The 19,648-nt window shown below is 41.5% G+C and overlaps 2 protein-coding genes across 6 annotated transcripts; one reads left to right on the forward strand and one right to left on the reverse strand.

Moving 5' to 3' along the window:
* Positions 1–3,448: 3,448 nt before the first annotated feature.
* LOC306782428 (Krueppel-like factor 10) lies at positions 3,449–6,351 on the forward strand. Its single transcript, XM_079275778.1, has 4 exons — positions 3,449–3,514; positions 4,148–4,378; positions 4,780–5,623; positions 5,720–6,351. The coding sequence occupies exons 2-4, from the start codon at positions 4,157–4,159 to the stop codon at positions 5,920–5,922; spliced, it is 1,269 nt and encodes a 422-aa protein (XP_079131904.1). The 5' UTR covers positions 3,449–3,514; positions 4,148–4,156; the 3' UTR covers positions 5,923–6,351.
* A 204-nt stretch (positions 6,352–6,555) lies between these two features.
* Positions 6,556–15,949, reverse strand: LOC306782615 (antizyme inhibitor 1-like). 5 transcript variants are annotated; one of them, XM_079276058.1, is made up of 12 exons: positions 15,759–15,949; positions 14,991–15,103; positions 13,529–13,739; positions 13,193–13,366; positions 12,690–12,862; positions 12,200–12,334; positions 11,909–11,990; positions 9,949–10,023; positions 9,377–9,542; positions 8,836–8,951; positions 8,029–8,246; positions 6,556–7,892 (listed from the first exon to the last, which is right to left on the reverse strand). In XM_079276058.1, the coding sequence occupies exons 3-12, from the start codon at positions 13,628–13,630 to the stop codon at positions 7,778–7,780; spliced, it is 1,356 nt and encodes a 451-aa protein (XP_079132184.1). In that variant the 5' UTR covers positions 13,631–13,739; positions 14,991–15,103; positions 15,759–15,949; the 3' UTR covers positions 6,556–7,777. The 5 variants fall into 5 exon arrangements, with proteins under 5 accessions (XP_079132184.1, XP_079132183.1, XP_079132182.1 ...); XM_079276057.1 differs by having other exon boundaries at positions 8,029–8,249; XM_079276056.1 differs by having other exon boundaries at positions 8,836–8,975.
* Between the last annotated feature and the right edge of the window lie 3,699 nt (positions 15,950–19,648).

Below are 19,648 nucleotides of genomic sequence, written 5' to 3' on the forward strand. Positions count from 1 at the left end.
TGCTGTCTCATAAGAGGAGAGAGACAAAAGTCCATTTCTGTGACAGAGAGAACAGTGAGTCCTTGTTGGCCTAGTCTCGCTTGCCATTCACAACACTGCTAGAAAATTGGCCGACATTGCGTAGAAAGCCGTAATGTCTGGGGCAATGCTGCCACTAAAGATCCCAACAGAATCCATTTGTCCACTGAGGATGTTGTAAAGTTTTCCTCAAAAGAGCTGGGCTATTGTAACTAGTTAACACCGGCCTGCATCACGCTTTTAAAACTAGGGCGACGTGACTGGCCAAAAGACCAGAAGATACAAATGTGCTCTTCTGTGCCATGACCACTCACTCCTGCAACGTTTGGAGCCCGATCATCCTTTGGAAAAATGAAAGATGAACCATGCTACAACATCAGCGCAGACGTCTTTTCATTATTTTAGTACAACACATTAAAAGACAGCGATGCAACATGACACAAATCAATGATTTTATATTGACAATAGATTATCGTGTTTTTTCCCCGATTTGTCAAGTTGTCCGATACATGACTCCAAATAAGTGCTAATGCTGCTCTGTGTCCGCCAGCAATGCGTCAATCAGCAGTTGTCTGCGCCTTCATGAGGTGACAAGAAGGCGATTTGCATGTTTTTAGCGTGTTCTGCTGCCCCCAAGTGACCAAAGAAAATGAATGAATGGAGCTCTAAGTCTTGAGTTTTTGGTGAAATCGTATCTTTAATAGAGCCAAACATTTGAATGAGTCCCATCATTGGAGTACATCAGTTTAAAGGAACACTCTCACTCATGAGGTTGGGGGACTCGTGAGAGACCGATTTAAGAAAAAGGAAAAAACACAAGATCAGAATCAGTGTAGCAAAAGCTAGTTTTCCATAATGTGAGATTAAAAATACGCTGGATCTGAAGGTTTTTTCTCAGACTTTTACAATAATAATAATCTTTATTCGTATACCACACTTACAGACTATGTAGCTCAAAGTTCAGTACATTTAGAAATATATAAAAACAGAAAAACATCCTTTTACAGATAAAATAAATAAAAGTGGTAGGAAGAAAGCATGCTTTTTGGACTTACATTTTAAGTGTAATTTTAAGAATTTCAACAGATGAATAACAACTGCAAAACATTTTACATTTAAAATGACAAATACATTTTTTTAAGTGTTTAGACATAAAAGTATTTAAATGCATAAAAGGTCATTTGAAATAAACAAGTGGGACACACATAAAGTGCTGTTTAGAGCCACAGAAGACACTGCAGCTGTTCTCACAGGCCAGTACTCTCAGTAAAGGGACTTTTATGTGTGAAACTGGTGGAGTGACTCAGTACAATCTGATATATGTATGAGTCAATTCAACACTGGAACATGTTACAAACAGGGATGTGAACAAAGCGCTGTGAAGATGCACATAAAGTAACATATTTGCCGTGTTTTCTTTATGCATAAACATTCAAGAATGTTTTATATATTTAATATACGGCACATATAAAAATGTGAAATTCTTCAAGAGTCTGAAAATATAGAATTAGATTGTGAATAACAATGTAATATATCAACACAGTCAACGTACAACATTGTTCTTGTATCTTTCATGCAGAGAAATTAAAAGTGCAGGAATTTCCTAAAAATATAAATTTTGTATTGTTTAGTTTGTTGTCAATTCGGCTGATAGAACGAAACAAGTTTTTATTAAAAAACGATTATCTTATCGCACAATTCTCTGTACTAACACTATACATATTAATTAAGTACATAAATTGATAAATAAGAGGCACTTCCTCAAGAAAGCAGAACCAAAGTGAACAATGGTTTCATTTTAAACTTAGGATGCTGAAAGCTAATCAGTCAAGATGTAAATACTTTAGAGATATGGACTGAAGTTGTTTCGCTTGCATACTCTCCGCTCTTCCAGCGACACATTCCTGGATACGCTTTTGAGGAACGTCCCACAGCGCCAGACTCAGTCAAAGTGCTGCATGTCTGTGTGTGTATTTCTCCATTGTGAGTCTCCAGCCGGCCTTTTGTCCTGGTTGTCTGTGCTGTGCAGGAAGGTCTAGACAGCTGACACTTACCTAATCCAGAGGGCTGCCCGAGGCCACCTCCTGTCGGCCGACCTCTTTCACCCGCAGGGGACGAGAAGCCCAACGATGGACACTGCAGTCGACTTAAAACAGGAAGAAGAAAAAAAATCACAAAGTGTGAGATCAGTTCAAGTTTAACTTCAAGAATTTAGTCACTGGGAGCTAGTCGACGCCTCTTCCATTGTACCAAATGAGAAATGGATTTTTTTGGAGGAAATAATAAAAAATTAAATAAATCCTTCTCACATGGACTGATTCAGATACTCAAGTTGCTGCTGAATTCACTGGGACTGTTTATTAGGGTCTAAATCAGTTGAAAATGCTTGAAAATTATTTCACAAAATGTCAAAGTCACCCTGTCTATTGCAACATGTGTGACCCTTTCAGGCTAATAATCAAATATTATTATAAATCCCTTAAAGATATTCATTCTGCTATTATATCACATATTTTAACACATTTTCTTCCTTTTTTTGTCTTTTAATTGTTTTATTGTTTTGCATCAGTCTACTTTCATTTGATTGTTATTTTTTGGTGAAATTGCCAAATAAAGGAAGTTTATTTCTAAGCTATTATTGACATATATCCTCAGTGGAGTTACAGCTCTCTGAAGGGGCTCATGCCTATCATGTCAATTATTAGATGATCCATCATCAAAAAACAAACCAAAACAGCAGCTTCCCGACCTACAACACATATCTAATATCATCAGATGAACAGCTAAAACTTCCAAACAACTATGCTATTTATGGAGACAAGTTCTGGCAATAAACAGTGGCAATGTATTTTTATTCAGCCAATGACACATCACACTTTAGGGAGAGTTTGTTCCACCTGCACTCCAGATTTAGCTAATACATTTCTGGGAAAAGTGGGAAGTATTTGAAATGTATTGTAATGATTTATTTAGAATCTACATCCGGCCAGCAGATGATGACAGAGCATCTGTTTTTCAGTTTCATCTCTGCAAAGTCTGATTAGTCATTGAAGGTGTGTGTCTGCTCCTCCTTATGAAGACGGTGACATCAAGTGACTCATCCAAGACGATGGTGTGTGCGTGTGTGTGCGCGTGTGTGTGTGTGTGTGTGGTGGTGGGGGGGGGAGGCGCGTGTAATCAGGAATGTTTTTTTTCACACGCCCATGCTGTTGTGTACCACGCTGCTTCCACGGCGCCGTCAGTCCCCGATCACGCACCAAGTCGCCCTCCCATTGGTCGGCGCCCAGCACACCTTTGCGTCCCATTGGCCGAGGCGTTGATCGGGGGGCCCCGTTGTTTCACCCCCTACCGCGTTTGAAAGGGATGAATGGGAGCGGAGGGGGGAGGGCGAAAACTGGAGAAACTTCACATTTTAGTGCTCACGAGAGACGGAAGAACGAGTTGCGCTATTGAGCAAGTGAAACCGGGCTCCGTAACACACAGACCCACATAACATGTAAGTACATACACTTTTCACTTCGTCATTCCTATACAACGAGAATTGCTTGAAAAAAATATAAAAAAATATTCCAGAGTAGGGTTTATTTCGACAGTGACATTTGTTTGTTACATGTCTTTCATGTCATGATGGTTGTCAAGACTCGTTTAGCAGCGCAGCCTCTATCTAGGTCAGAGGGCATTCATTTACCACCAACTTCACCACTGATGGTTACTCAGGAGGCGTGTGTTGTCTCTGTGTGCGTGTGCTCGGGTCAGGGAGGGGTTGACTGTTTGTGTAAGCAGCACAGTTGGTGCTTTTGCCCCCCCCACCAGAGAAGTAGGTGAAAGGGCCCTGGTGCTGAAGAGCAGCAGCTGATCATGCTCACTTCACATGATATCCTTTACATAGTCTGTGTATTTTGACGAATGGCTTAATCAGTCAGCTTTAAGGCATCCTCTGATCACGGTGTGTGTGTTTGTGCGTGTGTCTGCCCACATAATGTACAATCTGTGGTTTATGTCACTTTCCCAGAGTAACAACGTGTCATATGTTGAAGATATATGATTAAAATGAAACAAACAGTTCATGTTGTGTTGTCTTATTCTCATTTTTTCTCTCCCTCTCTTTTTTAATTTTTTTTAATGTAAGAGTTGCAATATGGAAGTTGAGGAGCTCCACTCAGACATCCAGGGTGAATTCCAGCCGGCTCCTTTGGGTGCAGGTGACATGGAGGCTGTGGAGGTTCTGATGTCCATGACTAAGCACTGGAAGACCAGGGCCTTCAGGGTCAGACACTGCCGGCCCTTGACTCCATCTTCAGACTGCTCAGAGGACGACTCTGTCCCCTTTGTGTCTGCCGCGCTACGGGACTCTCCTCCGGTAAGGGTTAAGGTTCTTTATCTGCAGTGTGTGGAAAGCAGATCACTGGTTTATGTGTCCAGTGATCAGACCTTTCTGGGCAAACCTTGGCAAAGCACTAGAAGGCACAGATCTTGCGGCTCTAGGAAATGTTGGTTTTCAAGCAAAAGTGTAATTTTAATATCCGCTTGTGAAAAATGGCAGAGGAAATTAAACTGCTTGAAAACAACGAAAAACAAGAATATCCAAGTAAACAGTGGAGGAAGGAGGAAAAAGACTAATAAGATACCAACAAATGTAAACATATAGGCCTTAACATGCACACACAGCTTAAAATTACATTTTAAGAAGGCCGTATGACAAGACTGCTTTAAAAGAAGATACAAATTTTGCAAGACTTAGTGACCCTCCTTTCCTTTCAGTGCATGACGCCGCCATACAGTCCACCCAGCTTCGAGGCCACCCACTCCCCCTCAGCGGCGACCTCACATCCACCTGCAGCAGCTAGAAGTCCGAGCCAGCGGCCAACGGAGGAGACTCGCCTGCACACGCGCACCGCCACCGCTCCTCAGCACCGGTTCCGGTGCACCAGTGTGATCCAGCACACCTCGGATGGGGCCTCCAGGGAGGACGGACTCACCCAGACTCATACAAAGCGCTTTAAAACAGATTCGATCTCCGAATGCGGGCTGAACAGTACTGTAATGCAGTCTGACTCTTGTGCAGCCAAATCTTTTAATGGGACTTTGCCATACGTGGCTGAAGGCAGCCAGACCCAGGTGAGTCCGTTAGGCCTGGATGACAAATCAATCACATCTCAGGCTGTCTCCGGGGTCTCTCCTGTGCCCGTCTACTGCCAGATCCTCCCCGTCTCCTGTCCTTCCTCCGCCATCGCGGCCCCTGACGGGCAGCAGCTACACCTGATCTCAATCCCATCAGCAACCACCATCGCACTACAACAGCGAGCACAATCTTCTCCCGCCCACGTCTTCTTTCTGGGGGGCCAGGTGGCAAAAGGCCCAGTGATGCTCCTCGTCCCCCAGCCAGGTGTCCCCACACTCTACGTCCAGCCAGCGGTGGTGACCCCCATCTGCGCCAAGCTGCCAGCCATCGCCCCCACGCCCGGTCGCGCTCCGTCAGAGCAAAGACCAAACCCGCCGCAGCCAGAAGTGTCCCGTGCACGCACTCATGTTTGTCCCCGTGAGGACTGCAGCAAGACCTACTTCAAGAGCTCCCACCTCAAGGCCCACATGAGGACACACACAGGTAAGGGATTTAATATGATTTGACACCTATAAAGAAGTCACTTTTCTCGATGCTGTGATGAAAACAAACTGCTCATCACTGGCTGTGTTCCAACAGGTGAGAAGCCCTTCAACTGCAAATGGGAGGGCTGCGAGAGGAGGTTCGCTCGCTCCGACGAGCTGTCTCGCCACCGGCGCTCCCACACCGGGGAGAAAAGGTTCGCCTGTCCCACGTGCCTCAGCCGCTTCATGCGCAGCGACCACCTCACCAAGCACGCCCGGCGGCACCTAGCGCGAGGAGGGCACCGCGCTGGGCATTAAAGGTCAACCAGTCCGCTGACCGCACTGCCTCCGCGAGTCGGTCCTCGACAAACTCCCTCTGAGTCCTGATGAGACACCGAAGGGAAGACATTTGAATGTGGCTTTGTGAGTCCAGCAGAGCAGTGTGTTCCTGGTTTTTACACGTCAGCAGTCGGCCAATAACAGCTCCTTTAATGATTATAGTCGAGTGAGCTGGAGGTGATGAGACCGTTTACGTTGGACTTCAAACTTCTGCGTCCCTCCCATTTACACTGAAAATATCAAGTTGATTTACAAATGAACGTGTGATGTTACATAGTGTTCTTTTATGCCTTGCCAGAATCTATTTTGTTATAAAAAACACTTTTGCACTACCCTCATTTCTTGCAGGGACAATACAATTCTTTAAACTTTTTTTTTTTTTTTTTAATTTAATGTGTCCGTGTAATGACAAAGATTTTAAACCTGTTCAGTTCCTATGTGGTTTGGACTTGAGACATTTAGCTTCTCCTACCAAATCCCCGTTTGTCTTTGATCACATTATTCAAGATGAGAACTGGATCAGGTCCTGTTATGAAGCCATTTCTGAAAGTGGGTTATTAAGCAGAGCTTCACTGAGAAATTGAATATTAATAAAAGACAGATGCAGGGATTCACAGTCCAGTCAGTGAGGTGTTTTACTGTTCATGTTGACAAACACATATACAGCAGTTATTTTCCATCATGCCATTAGGAGACAACACAGATTAGGAGACAACTTCACAGATATTGTGCACAGTTGAGGAATAATATTCTTTTAACAGTCCTAACTTTTGAAGAAAAAAATATATTTTAAAACAAAATTCAATAAACATTTTGAGCAGAGAAAGCAAAAAATGGTTCTAGCATTATAAATACTTTTTATTTTCTTTAGAAACCCCATTCCATGTCATCTGATTCATCATCCACCATCACTTGCCTTGTCCCATCTGCAGCACATGCTAAGCTATGTCGTGCTATAGCAGTTACCTGCCGGCCCCTCACTGCTCACAACGCTGAGCCATTAGCGTCTCATCCAAACAGAGCAGACTGCGCTCATCACGTTTCCAGAAGGACAACATGTAATGAAATCAAGCTCTTGTCACACTGAATTAACTATACAACCAACTCATAAATACACATCTTGCAGTGAAGCTATGAACTGTGTTTCCATTTAAATACACCGCTTCACTCTGGGATTACTTTACAAGACTGGCAAAAGCAATTAAGACATTGTGGCAAACCAGGGGGAAAAGCCGAGCCAACACGGCACAGGAGGCGGATCCCCAAGCTCAGGTTGGGGGAGGTGATAGAGGGAGTATACTATCCGGTGCAGGTGCTGCAGCCACTCGGCACATGGCAGTGGTCACACCTGCAGCCCATGGCCAAAGACCCCGACCGGGCGGAATCTTTTGTTGAGTTTGACCCTATCCCGCTTTACCCTACCCTGTTTATTAAAGAACACTTTTTGTTACATGGCTACTGTCTCTGAGTCACCTGTTTTATCACTGAATCTTGCCTCCACGTCCCCCGGGTTGCCACAACATAATATAACCATTTAAAATCATTACATGTCTACTGTACGAGTGTAAACTATAGTGCTGTGGGACGCCCAAAGCAAAGGAAAGAACGCCTCCATCTTTTAGGAGTCATCCATTTTGTTGCACACTAATTAACATCTACCTAGGTTTCGGCGGACTAATCGCATACTTTACTCTGTGTTGGTTTGTAGAATGAATTCAGTCTGGTCGTAGCTATATCTGCACAGCGGGCTCAGCTCCTCCCAGTTGAATGTGGACCGGAGGAAGGTAGCAGCAGGAACAAGTAAAGGAACGTTCTCCCGTGTATCTGGCGATTGCTAAGCTGGGACAGACAGACCAGCCGCTGTCTGGCAGGAATTGAGGAAATAAGGGACCAAAGAGAAGTTCTTCAGCGTAGCCTCGTGGGTGACACCGATATCCTGCATCTCAAACCTGGTGGAGGGAAAATGAACAGGAGTCAAGGACAAAATCTGCACAGAAAACATTTTCACAGTTCTTTAAAAATATATATATATTTTTTGGGGGATTTTGCAGAAACAACTCCACCACTGACCAGTTTACCACTTACCAGTCTCTAGAGGAGATGACAGAGTACACGGGGGGTGGTGGGGGGTCGGTGGTGGTGCACAGTGGCTGACCCATACTGAAGGCCCCTGCTTGGCTGAACGTGAGCCAGTCTCCGACGTTGAGCTCAGGCAACAGGCAGTGCTCCACCACCTGGTCCAGGTCATCCCCAGAGGGACCCCACAGGCTGCTGCTGAACACGGGAGCATCCAGGGATGGGTTCTGCTAACACACAGCAGGGACTTATGGTTCATTTATCTATTAGATCTACTTAGTAATCCAACACACAACAGTCTCCAGCAACTGGAGGTGAGAGCTTTCGTTACGTATTGTAACACACCTTGAATAAAATACTAATTTCTCTGGGTTTGAACATGATTGGAAACATTAGGGTTGATGCAAGTACACAACTCAAGTCTAAAATATTTAAATTTTTTCCCCTTTATGTTTGAATGCAGAAATGTGACATATTAGACCTTTAACTCCAGCACTTCCTCAAGTCCTGACTCACAACCTGTACCCTTGTGTTTGTTATTCCATTATCAGTAAAGTCCTCAGGTTAAATGCAATATCAGCACAACTATGAAATGGTGTACTTGAAATCAATTGCCCATTACAGTGTTTCTTCCCCATTGATTACATCATCGATCACTACTCAGTCAGAGCAGAAGAAAGTGGCAGCAAAGACGATTATTTATTAGGAAGGAAAGTTTGACTAACGGGTATTTAACTAAAGACAAAATGTTTGTATACTGTATATGGCGACACAAAGAACTTTTTTTTTAACCATTTAAGAATCTTTGAGACTCACCTTATAAACAGATGGAGCAGCAATCAGCATTTCTGAGAGTTTGCTGGCAAACGATCTGTACACGCCCTCGTTCATGTGGTACTGGAACTCTGGCTCATCGTTGGCAGATGGATCGTCTATCCAGAGATGGCAGAGAAAACCTTTTACAGTGTAATGGATTCAGTTTTAAACTTGCTGCTTAGATTTGGTTTAAGACTATGATTTGCATACTTCTCTTTGGTTGACTTTACATGCTGTATCTTTCATGTAACACCCGCTTTATATTTTTGACAGGTGTAATGTTGCCAATTCCAAATGGCAGTCCCCCTCATAGTCTGCTGTATAAGACTGTTGAGGACTATCAAAATGCACCATCTAGAGTCAGCCTTAGACTTTGGTCAAATTTCCAGACACGCACTCATATCAACATCAGCTTTAATATCTTTATCAATTGAATGTACACCCTGAGTGAATATATATATATATATATATATATATATATATATATATATATATATATATATATATATATATATATATATATATATTTCATGCCACTGACCATGTGCGTGGTCCTGGCGATCCCGTGCCACCGCCTCCTTGGAGATGACGTTCACAGCCAGAGTGAAAGCAGAGGACACAAAGAAGCTGCCGGGCTCGGCAATGATGGAAACTCCAGTAGAAGGAGGGAAGTACAGGTCCACCATAGACATGACTGCTTTATTGATCTGCAGAAGAGATGACAGCGGGACAAATTTGGAATCGAAATGGGTAGACTTTTAACAATCACATATAAAATGTTCCTTTATCTAATCACATTGTCTGCCCTTGAAGAGGGATTTAAAATCAGGTCTCTCACTACCGCAAATAATGTCCTACGAGTGCTGTATGATGTAACATTTATACAACCGTACACTACTTTTTCCTCCTCGTAATTTCATAACAACATGATTTACATGCAGTATAAGTGACATTGTGGTGATGCTTGCACTTGTATTGTGCCAGATAAACAGGAACAAAGGGTAAAGTCAACTTAATATCATGACATGTCTCACGCTGTGTCGCTTCTACAGAGTATTGTGCCCAGTGTGTGTCCTTCATTAGCATCGCGTAAAAAGCAGACGAGATACTGACCAGTTCCAGCTGGGTCTCAGATCCACTGAAGCCACCTCCAATGTCCAAGAATTTCATGTTGAAGCCAATTTCCTCCTGAGGCAGACAAAGGCTTGTGATTACCAAACAAGCGTTTCTCGAGCTGTCACAAGTGTCCAACACACGAAAATAAGAATCAGAAAAGCTAGTCACAGAACAAGGCATGTACCCAATGGGAACAATATAAAAACTCCTCGAGCTAAATTCATATTTTCAATAAAGTGATTTCCAGATTAAATGAGTGAGTCTTTTTTATTAAATACATTTTTTAATTCATTCAAAACCGGAAAAAAAACCTTTTAATGAATCTAACTCGTCACTGTGTGAGGGTGATGTTTTTTGACCGCAGTAAATATATATATATATATATATATATATATATATATATATATATATATATATATATATATATTTAAAATGGCTGAATACCAACGAATATTCGTTGGTATTCAGCCATTTTAAATATATATATATATATATATATATATATATATATATATATATATATATATATATATTTAAAATGGCTGAATACCAACGAATATTCGTTTTTATTCGGATTGAAGCAGTATATCTAATTCGATTTAAAAAACAAACATTTTCTTCTTGACTTCTGGCTCTGAAGTTATTGGTAATGTTTGGATCACAAGAGTTGCGCTCCCAGAATTTTATTTTAAATATGAGCCTTATAATGTAGCATTCTGGTGTACTCTGAGAAGACAATTAAGTGATAAGACATTTACTTTAAAACAACAGTTTTGGTCAAATAAAAACAAAGATGGCAAGAGCAGCGAGAACCATCGCCTGTACAAATAAAGTGATTCGTTTTCATTGATAATATTAACTTCCACTGTTACTGTAAATCTGTTAGAATTGTGGCCTATCTTCTATTTGCAATTAATATGCATTCAATCCAGTTCAATTATTTAAATGAAAATGATAATCTACTCTGGCTGCGGTAGCTTATCAAGAGTAAAATAATAGCTGTGATCTATACACACCTCTGCATTAGCAACCTGCTGAAATGAAGGTACAGGCACCTTCACCCTCTCATTGCTTCAGGGTTCTTGAGAGCAACGTGGGACTGTTGGGACTGTTGGTACACTGGCTGTGGTCATCACAGTGAACAGTGTGATGAGAGGGCATGTGAGCCCTTGTTGCTAGAGTTCATCTCCTTGGAGCAGAGGCTGCATTTAGCATACCCTGAATATCAATGTATTTAAAACACTGTGACAGCAGGAAGCTGTACTCACGTCTGTTTAGACCTCCACCTTTATCCAGGCCCAGCTCCACCTTTATCCAGGCCCAGCTCCACTCACATCTCAGCCCTGTGTCAAGCTGCGCTACACAAAGAGCCCCCTCTTCCTGAAGCTCTCTGACCTCATCGTCTCATCAGTATCTGGGCCTCATGTTTCGTGGTCATGAAAGTTATTCTGACCACGAAATCATCCTCATTCTACTTTGAGTTAAAAAAACAACCTGCAACCAGATGCGCCGGGTTTAAATGTTCGGGTTTAACGTTAACGAGTGACCGCGTGAACTGAACCGGAACACGGGGGGGCTGCATGTTTCAACACATTACGTTTTTTCCTCCTAAATCGCGATTATAACGAACGTTAACAGTCGACAAAGTTCCGCATGCAGTGGACGTTAACTTAACCAGCAAGTCTGAACTGTAGCGGAACATAACGGAACTCAAACTTTAACGGAGGGAAAGACGCTGTAGACATCTGAGCGCTGATTGGCCAAGACTCGTCACGTCACATCAAAGATGTGATATTGCGAAGAAAACACTCACTCCAATCTGAGAAACGCTGGCTGGCACAGCATTCAAATGTTAATTTACAATTTGAATGTCAACGTACTCTATGAAGCTTCGGCACAGCTCTACACAGAACTGAACAGCGCAACTAGTAACGTAACAATATCTAACATTACTTACTCCCATATCAAAGACACAGCGGGCATCAGATATGGCATGAACGTACACCTGGTCATCCTCACAGGCGCTGGAAATGTGAGACCTGTGGGGAGGAAATGAGGAAGAAGGGGAAGTTAATGGTCAAATGTTGACACCTTCTAGAAAAGGAGTAAAACTGTACCTTGTAGCAGGTCGGACTAAAGCATTAGTTTAACAGAGATCTGAGGTAAAGAGAGCTGTTGTGGTCCTTCTACACATCTGTATGTTTCTTCAAAGAGCTTCAGCTTCACAGTGCATCTCTGCAGGCCTCACCTGACCCCGACGACCTGCACACCCAACTCCTTAGCCTTCTCCAGCAGGTGCCTGCAGTCCTTGAGGGAACAGCCAAAAGTCATGCTCATCTCATTGTCCTGGCTAGACGCTTCTGTTGAAACCTGTAGCAACAGCCTGAAGTAAATAAAAGGATTGCCGTTATGGGTTTGCTAAGAAAAAAAAAAAAAGAAATGAAATGAATTAAATAAAAGTGGAACACAACTAGAATGAGTTGAGAAGAGAGCACAATAAATCACAAAATATCTGCAGCTGAGACCAAATGATTTTGTTATTAGCAATCCCAATATGCCAGAAGATTGGAAACAACATGCTGTATTTCAAGACTAATCCCGTCAGATGAATAGTATTTAATGACTTGTAAAAAAGTGACATAATCGCACAAAGCCAACTACGGTACTTAACAATGTTGGAACAGCAGCTTTCAAGTCACATGATCATTAGCACTGGGACTAACACCTCAAGCACTTACTTGGCATTGGGGTGGCAGCGAGAAATCTTGCGCAGCTCTGCTTCATTGTCACACACCAGGAGGTCAACGCCGTTCTTAGCAGCATATTTGATCTGGGAGACTTGTTTGCAAACACCGCTGTAGATGATGTCTTCAGAGGGAATACTGTGGCTCTGGACCAGCTCAAGCTCAGACTGAAATACAAACGAGACGCAGTCAGAACAGTATTCCCTTCATATACTGCATGTGGGCTAGTTGACAGACATTTCATCATGCTATAGACAAAATATACACTAAACACATAAAAGGGTAGGCAGTGAGGTGCACTGACCACTTGTTGGTGCCTCTATATCTAGTCTACAGATTGTGGACCAAGAGTTGTGCAATATAAATCCACATAAATGTACTAGTACTTGCTCTAGTAGAGAAGGATGTGGTAAACTACTGTACTGTATTTGTTACCCTGTAAAATAAGGGTAGTAAACTCCTTTAAAAAAAACTGTATGCTCAGTATGAGAGAGTACCTTGTTGGTACAAATGAATCCAGTTCCGAGGGCAGCAAGAACTTCAATAACAGCTGGACTGCTGTTGCATCTGACAGCATAGTAAGGTCGAATTTGGGGCATGTGGGTTCGCCAGCAAACGTGCTGCCTCATTATAACTCCCAGGTCCGCTACAAAGAATGCATTCTTCTCAGACTGAGGAAAAAGGAATGTGGATGTGGATGAATAAGAAAAAATGCACAACGCATGTAATAAACTCGGCAAAATAATACAACAGCTGTTCCAGACACTTCTAAGACGGTAAGAAAGTCAGGTTTTTGTGCTGAATGTGCATGTTGTTGCGGTGAGACCCCTTACCAGAGTTTGTTCGTAAATGTGATTGTCAATCACGTCACAGAGGGCTGTGCCTCCCTCCAGTAGACCGACAGAATACTGTGGTTCATCAGCAATTCCTTTCATCCTCTCAACCGTTTTCTTCTAATCCGACAGGCATAAAGAACGTGGCTAGTCCAAAGTGGTCTTGCTCGCACCGACTCGAGCCCCTGGGGTCCTAGACTTATGCAACAAACTGTACAAGAAAATGAGAAAAGTCAACATAGCGCACAAAGTAGCTGGAACATAAAGCTTTCTGATGAGCTCCCCAATCAAACAAGTCATTTTCAGGGAGCATCCAATCAGAGCATGCAGCAGGCTCCACGTTACAGGACAGCTTTGTGGAAGAGGCCTATTCTTCTAAAGAGCCGCTGTGAAAATAGAGTCTGGGGCACAGAGTTCATTTACTTTAGCATCAATTACTCCCAACAATCACCATTAATCCCTGAGCTGGGGACCTGTGAAAGGTTCTGTTTGATGGCATTAAACAAAGTACGGTACAATACAGGCGGCGTTGATGCAACAACTTTACTTTCAATAATGTTGCACAATACATCCAAAAGGCACAGCAGTCTGGACTGGACCAGATCTCACATAGCTGTAGCTTTGGGAGGTTAAATAGGGAGACTAACAATGTGGCTAGAAAGCCTGCTTTACTCCTGACAAGTGTGACAAGGAAGGAGCTATCGCTCCAAAAACATGCTTATTACTCCCCAAAACACTTTCAAAGTCGGATCGGTTGCATGTGAAATATTATGCAGAAATAATGGGACAGACAGTCTGATGAAAACGCAGGAACAGAACTCCTTGATTTAATTGTGAAGCCTACCAATCGCTGAGTCCTCTGCAGAAACACGGGTTAAAAAATGGTTGGGAGATAACTCAACCCTATAATCCTTTTAAAAAATCAACCAAGACTTTATGTAACTTAGAGAATGCTCAACTATGTCACTCATAACATTTGAAAGAAGTGATGACGCATGACGGGGCCATACACAGTTAATTCAGTAGGTTCACATTACACTGCAGAAAGAAGAACCACGTCGAAAGTGTAGTCAGTATTAGTAGGATTAATATCTATAACCAAATATTAATCTCCTTTATTGCAACTAAATGAGAGCAGGAGAAAAAAAACTGCAGACAAAAGAAGTCTGGTGCCATGCTAGTTTAATATAAGTGATAAAAATAGATCTGAAATACTAAATCTAAAATAAATATTAGCCTGTTTGTGATATAACTGGGACACGCAGCTTGTTAACACATCTTTTCCTTCTGTCAGATTTGATGATGCAGTTTGAATAAAGACAAAATTATATGTATCCATGCAAACAGACACACATAGACAAATGCAAACATGGTTGTGTATTGCATACGTGTCTACTATAAAAAATACATAAGTAAAACAATCAAAGAGTATGCATTCAAATGTCACACCTATTTCACTCACATGGATGAGTCCTGGGAGGAACCCGTCCACTATCAGCTAGGATCCCACGGTGGCTCGGCGTTGAAGTCAAACGGCTCTCGGTAGAGAGCTGCCCCTAGATAGTTGTTGTACACCTGCAGAAGCACCGGAGAGGACAGAGCACTCAGTAATCAGTCACTGACAGAGAAACAACTCTGACCAGGAGATCAGCTGTTTCCCCAGTTATACAGTGTCTGTACAATCAAATACGTTACGTGTTGAAGAAACATTGGCAAACTGATGAGCAGGCAAATGTTGAGTGATAAAAGCCAATGGGAGGAGGGTATGCGTCATACATAGTTTCTTTAATTGCTATTTGTTAATGTTTAAAATGCTGCCCTCTACTAGAACGGACTATGGTCCGGATTAAAGTTCACTGAATTGGTGCAATCATGACTAGCAGTTTCGAATTAAGTAAGTTAATTGCTATGTAACATTTACACTTTTGCCCCGGCACGATTAGCCAAATACCAAGCTTCTGTTGAAACGGATCAACTTGCGACCGTTAGCATAGGTTAGTAACAGTAGCATACTATATAGCGTTAGCTTCCTAGCAACATACGATATCATTTTTCATTAAAAATAGTTACTCATTATTTCAATGATAATCCCAAAAACGTTTAGGTTATCTATGACCTCTTAAAGCTAGCATGCATGGCTGTTGGCACAAAACGCTAAATGACCCAGTTAATATAACAACATGCTAAATAGCAAGCTAACAATGCGGTTAGCTAAGAGAACGTTACTTACGTTGGCTGAAAACCCAAAAGAGGGGACAGAACGCTTTTTCTTTTTAGGCGGAATTTTCAAAGAGTGGTGGGGTTACTAAAAGAGAAAATGATAACGGCCATGGACGTGGTGGATTAGGTCGAGTTATTATCCTTCAGCGTTATGTCGAAGCAAGCTGGGGCCGGTTATTAGTGATGACTGAGCGGAAGGTAACCGTGGAGGTCGACTGTGCACACCGACCAAAAGGAACGTTAAGTTACATTACACCAAGATTAACAGTATGATATCCGGTCAAAATATCAAAATAAAGTCAAATTAATATATATATATATATATATTGTCACTTTTTTTGCGGAAAAATGGGATTCCCGAAATATCTAGATGATGATAGTATTGTTCAGGGATCGAGCATTCATTCTTAACATGAATTAATGACACATTATATAAACATAAAACGCTATTCCGGTGTGATTCTACATAAGAGTGGGCAGCTGGACGCATTTTAGATGGGCGGCGTTTAGAGCTGTCAAAATCAGAAAAACATAAGACAACGACCTTAGATTTACACCTTATTAGATCTCATGTGGAGCATTTATCAGCAAAGACACAAATTACTACAAAAATTAACCCCGACCCTAATTTGCAATAATAATAATAGTATTGTTATCACTATTATCATCAATAATACAAAATAATGATAATAATAAGGATACAAATAACGATAAAAAAATTAAATAAAAAACAATAATAATGATAGTAATAGTAATAATAATACATATTATTCAAAATTATATTAATTTACAGATAAGTATAATATGCTGTTATATTCTTTTTTTCTATACCATTTCCAGAATGACTTGGTTGACAAGCTATATTTATAATAACCTGATCAATGTCACATTTTCCAAGAATTACCTGTGTTATGTCTTCATTGTATTCCCCATGGCTCAGTAATAAGGACAGAATAATGTCCAATTAAATCGGCAGAAACTTTTTTCTGTAGCCAAAATCAAGGTTGCAAAGCAGCAGTCCACGAGTAATACGTAGATGGATGCATGTATTTTGCCCCAAGTTCAAGCTCAGAATGGATTTTCCTTTCCCTTTTGCTATGGTGACTTTGAGAAGTTGTGCCTGCCTCTGCAAGTGAAGGGGCTGGGGCAGCGTTTTTTCCAAAGAGACACATTTGCATGTCTCCCTCCTCAACACTGGAGGAGGATGAGGAGGAGGAGGAGGAGGAGGAGGAGGCCATGAAAGCTGAGCTGTGTTAGCTAAACAGAGGGAAAGTGTTTTTTCTGGCTCTGTTTTGACAATACTGACATCATCTTGATCTTAAGAGTCACAGACCTAGACATAAAGTCCCCAATTCAAATGTACATGTGTTTAATTCCACAGTGTAAAATAAAAATGTCCCTTTGTGGGATTAATAAACTATCTATCTGTCTGTCTGTCTGTCTGTCTATCTATCTGTCTATCTATCTATCTTATAGGATTCTAAAGGTTAATGCATATTTGCAAAGAATGAAATTTTACTTTTTTTGTTTGCAATTTTGGAGATTGTATATTTATGAAATGTATATTAGGTTTGTGTTTGTTGTAATGATCCACTCATATTTCCTGGAGTCAAAGTTTATTTTCAGCTGTGTCTGTGCAGCCTTTGGCCTCTGAATGTTCCCTTAGTTCAATGGTTTCAATGAATTGTTATAGACTGATGGGGACACAATCTCACAAAAATGTGTATCCTTGAAATACACATTAGAACAATCCTTGCTCTCACTTCTAAGTTGGACATAATGTTGGGTTTTCCAGGATTCTATGAACTTTTTGATTCCATATATCCAGAAGCCCTTTTCTTTCATTGAGATCATATGTTTTTTATAGCAGCTAACTAGAATGGGTGTGAAATCACAAAACTGAAATTCTTCAGTGTGATGAGCTTTGGGCTTTCCTTGGGGGAACAAATAAACAATAGCAGCGTTTGTTTCACGAATAAAACTTTTGCTTCGGGTCCATTGGAAAGGCCGATGCGGACTGCAACACAAAAGCTGTTCTGTGTTTTGTGCCGGTTTTCTGCGACACTAAACGAGCCCATGTATATATAAGTCTAATCACGGATAGCATCTAAAGTGGCTTCTAGTAAAGCACAATGTTTGATTTCCATTGTTTGGATCATAATGGCCATCGCAGCCGTTGGGTATGCGTCAGCCAGACATGTGTACCACCCACTGTGAGGGCAAATACTCCAGTGGCTGCATTGTGCAGCAGGAATTCATATTTGCAAACATTACAAAAAGATTACATCAACACACAGACTTAGAAAGACCCAGCATAGATGAACCCTGACTGACCACGAGTCTCCAGTCAGAGAGGAATAAACAACATGTTCCAACGACGAAAACATAAAATAATAAAGCACCTTCAACAAAATTGATTGTCCTCTTAGTTTCTAAGCATAACAAAACTCATTAAAATAAATATATAAACAGAATCAAGATAATACATCTAAATGTACTGTACTTCTGCCTATTTGAAAAAGAATTCACTCATTACATGGACTTGAGTGACTGGTTAAACCAACATGAACTCGTGTTATGCAACAGACTCTGGTGTTGTTAAGTCACTCATCAGGTCTTTTTGCCAAAGAATGTTGCTCAGTAAAAGGACCTCCGAACAAAGTTTTCCCCACACTGATCTGAATGTTAAGCAGGGAAAACTGGCTGCAGGAATACGACAAATATACAAAAGCCATTTCATTAAAACGATCTGATCCAAGAATGCCAGTGAAAGTCTATTTGCTGACAACTACATCGGCATTTCTGAAAATTGAATGCAATCTTTGACACACCGAACAAAATGTATTGTAAAATATCTCTATTTTTTGGGGGGTTCTACAATATGCCACCTGAAAGGAAGCACCTATCTCTGGGCTTTCCCAGGACTTGTCATTTTCAACAATCGTATCAAAGTGGTGGAGAGATACAGTAAGATATACCATGATGGTCGAACAATAACCCAATCTTTAAAAAAAGATGCACATTTCACCCCTTGTTTCCTCTCTGCCAAGATAGATTGCAGTAAAAGTCATTCTTAATAAGTTCATAGCATCACTCTGTGTTAGTTGAGTTCATACAAGGTTTACTGTGAAGGTATATTGTTTCTGAGAAAATCATACCATCAGAAAGATCACATCAATAAAAGTAAATACAGACACTTTATATTGCATTGTGCTTTTTAAGATGTTCTGCAGGTAGGTCATGTTGGAGAATGTCCATAATGGTGCATTGAGATACGCGGACATGCAGCTGCAGAGATACAGTCTAAAGACCACATCTGTATCCTGCAGTGTATCCACAGTCATATGTACATATATAGCCATCATAGGCTTTGTGTATGTGAGCCTGCTTGAATTTCTAGAAACAGTATCACCGTAGTCCAGGTGAACCGAGTACAGGTAGGTTCAAATTTAACAGGGGATGTGCACAGTGAGACAGTGTATACAAAGCAGATAGAGAGGCCTTCATCGCTGGAGCGCACAAGTTGTTTCAGAACTAGAAGAAAAACAGTGAGTGTTTTCTAAAGACATGGAGGAAGAAGTGACCTGTGGTCAGTCATGTGTGAGTAGCTGTGATGGTTTCCAGAGAGCTCTGGGAGTCCATGCAAGGTGACGATGTTGAATGTGTGTATGTAAGTGTGTGTAAACATGCAAATAGTTATTTTTTTCTGCATTCTATGCTTGCTAAAACAACACTTTTCTCTCTTATTGAACATAGAGGAGAGCACACACCAGACTCTCAGCAGCAGTCTGCACTCTCCAGACTGACTGATTATGGCGTGTGTGTGTGTGTGTATGTCCTGATAACATCCCGGCAGACTGGCCTCTGGCCAGCTATGGGCAAACTCGACCTGCCGTTTGA

Source organism: Melanostigma gelatinosum (assembly GCF_949748355.1).
Source record: "Melanostigma gelatinosum genome assembly, chromosome: 9".
NCBI classification, from domain to species: Eukaryota; Metazoa; Chordata; class Actinopteri; order Perciformes; family Zoarcidae; genus Melanostigma; species Melanostigma gelatinosum.

Coding starts and splice junctions, on each gene's coding strand:
- LOC306782615 (XM_079276054.1), bottom strand. CDS start 13,630: ATGAAAGGAATTGCTGATGAACCACAGTATTCTGTCGGTCTACTGGAG. Junction 9,543..9,948: donor CTGAGACCCAGCTGGAACTG/GTCAGTATCTCG, acceptor TCTCTTCTGCAG/ATCAATAAAGCAGTCATGTC. Junction 8,250..8,835: donor CTGCTCCATCTGTTTATAAG/GTGAGTCTCAAA, acceptor GCTGTGTGTTAG/CAGAACCCATCCCTGGATGC.
- LOC306782428 (XM_079275778.1), top strand. CDS start 4,157: ATGGAAGTTGAGGAGCTCCACTCAGACATCCAGGGTGAATTCCAGCCG. Junction 4,379..4,779: donor CGCTACGGGACTCTCCTCCG/GTAAGGGTTAAG, acceptor CTTTCCTTTCAG/TGCATGACGCCGCCATACAG. Junction 5,624..5,719: donor CCACATGAGGACACACACAG/GTAAGGGATTTA, acceptor GTGTTCCAACAG/GTGAGAAGCCCTTCAACTGC.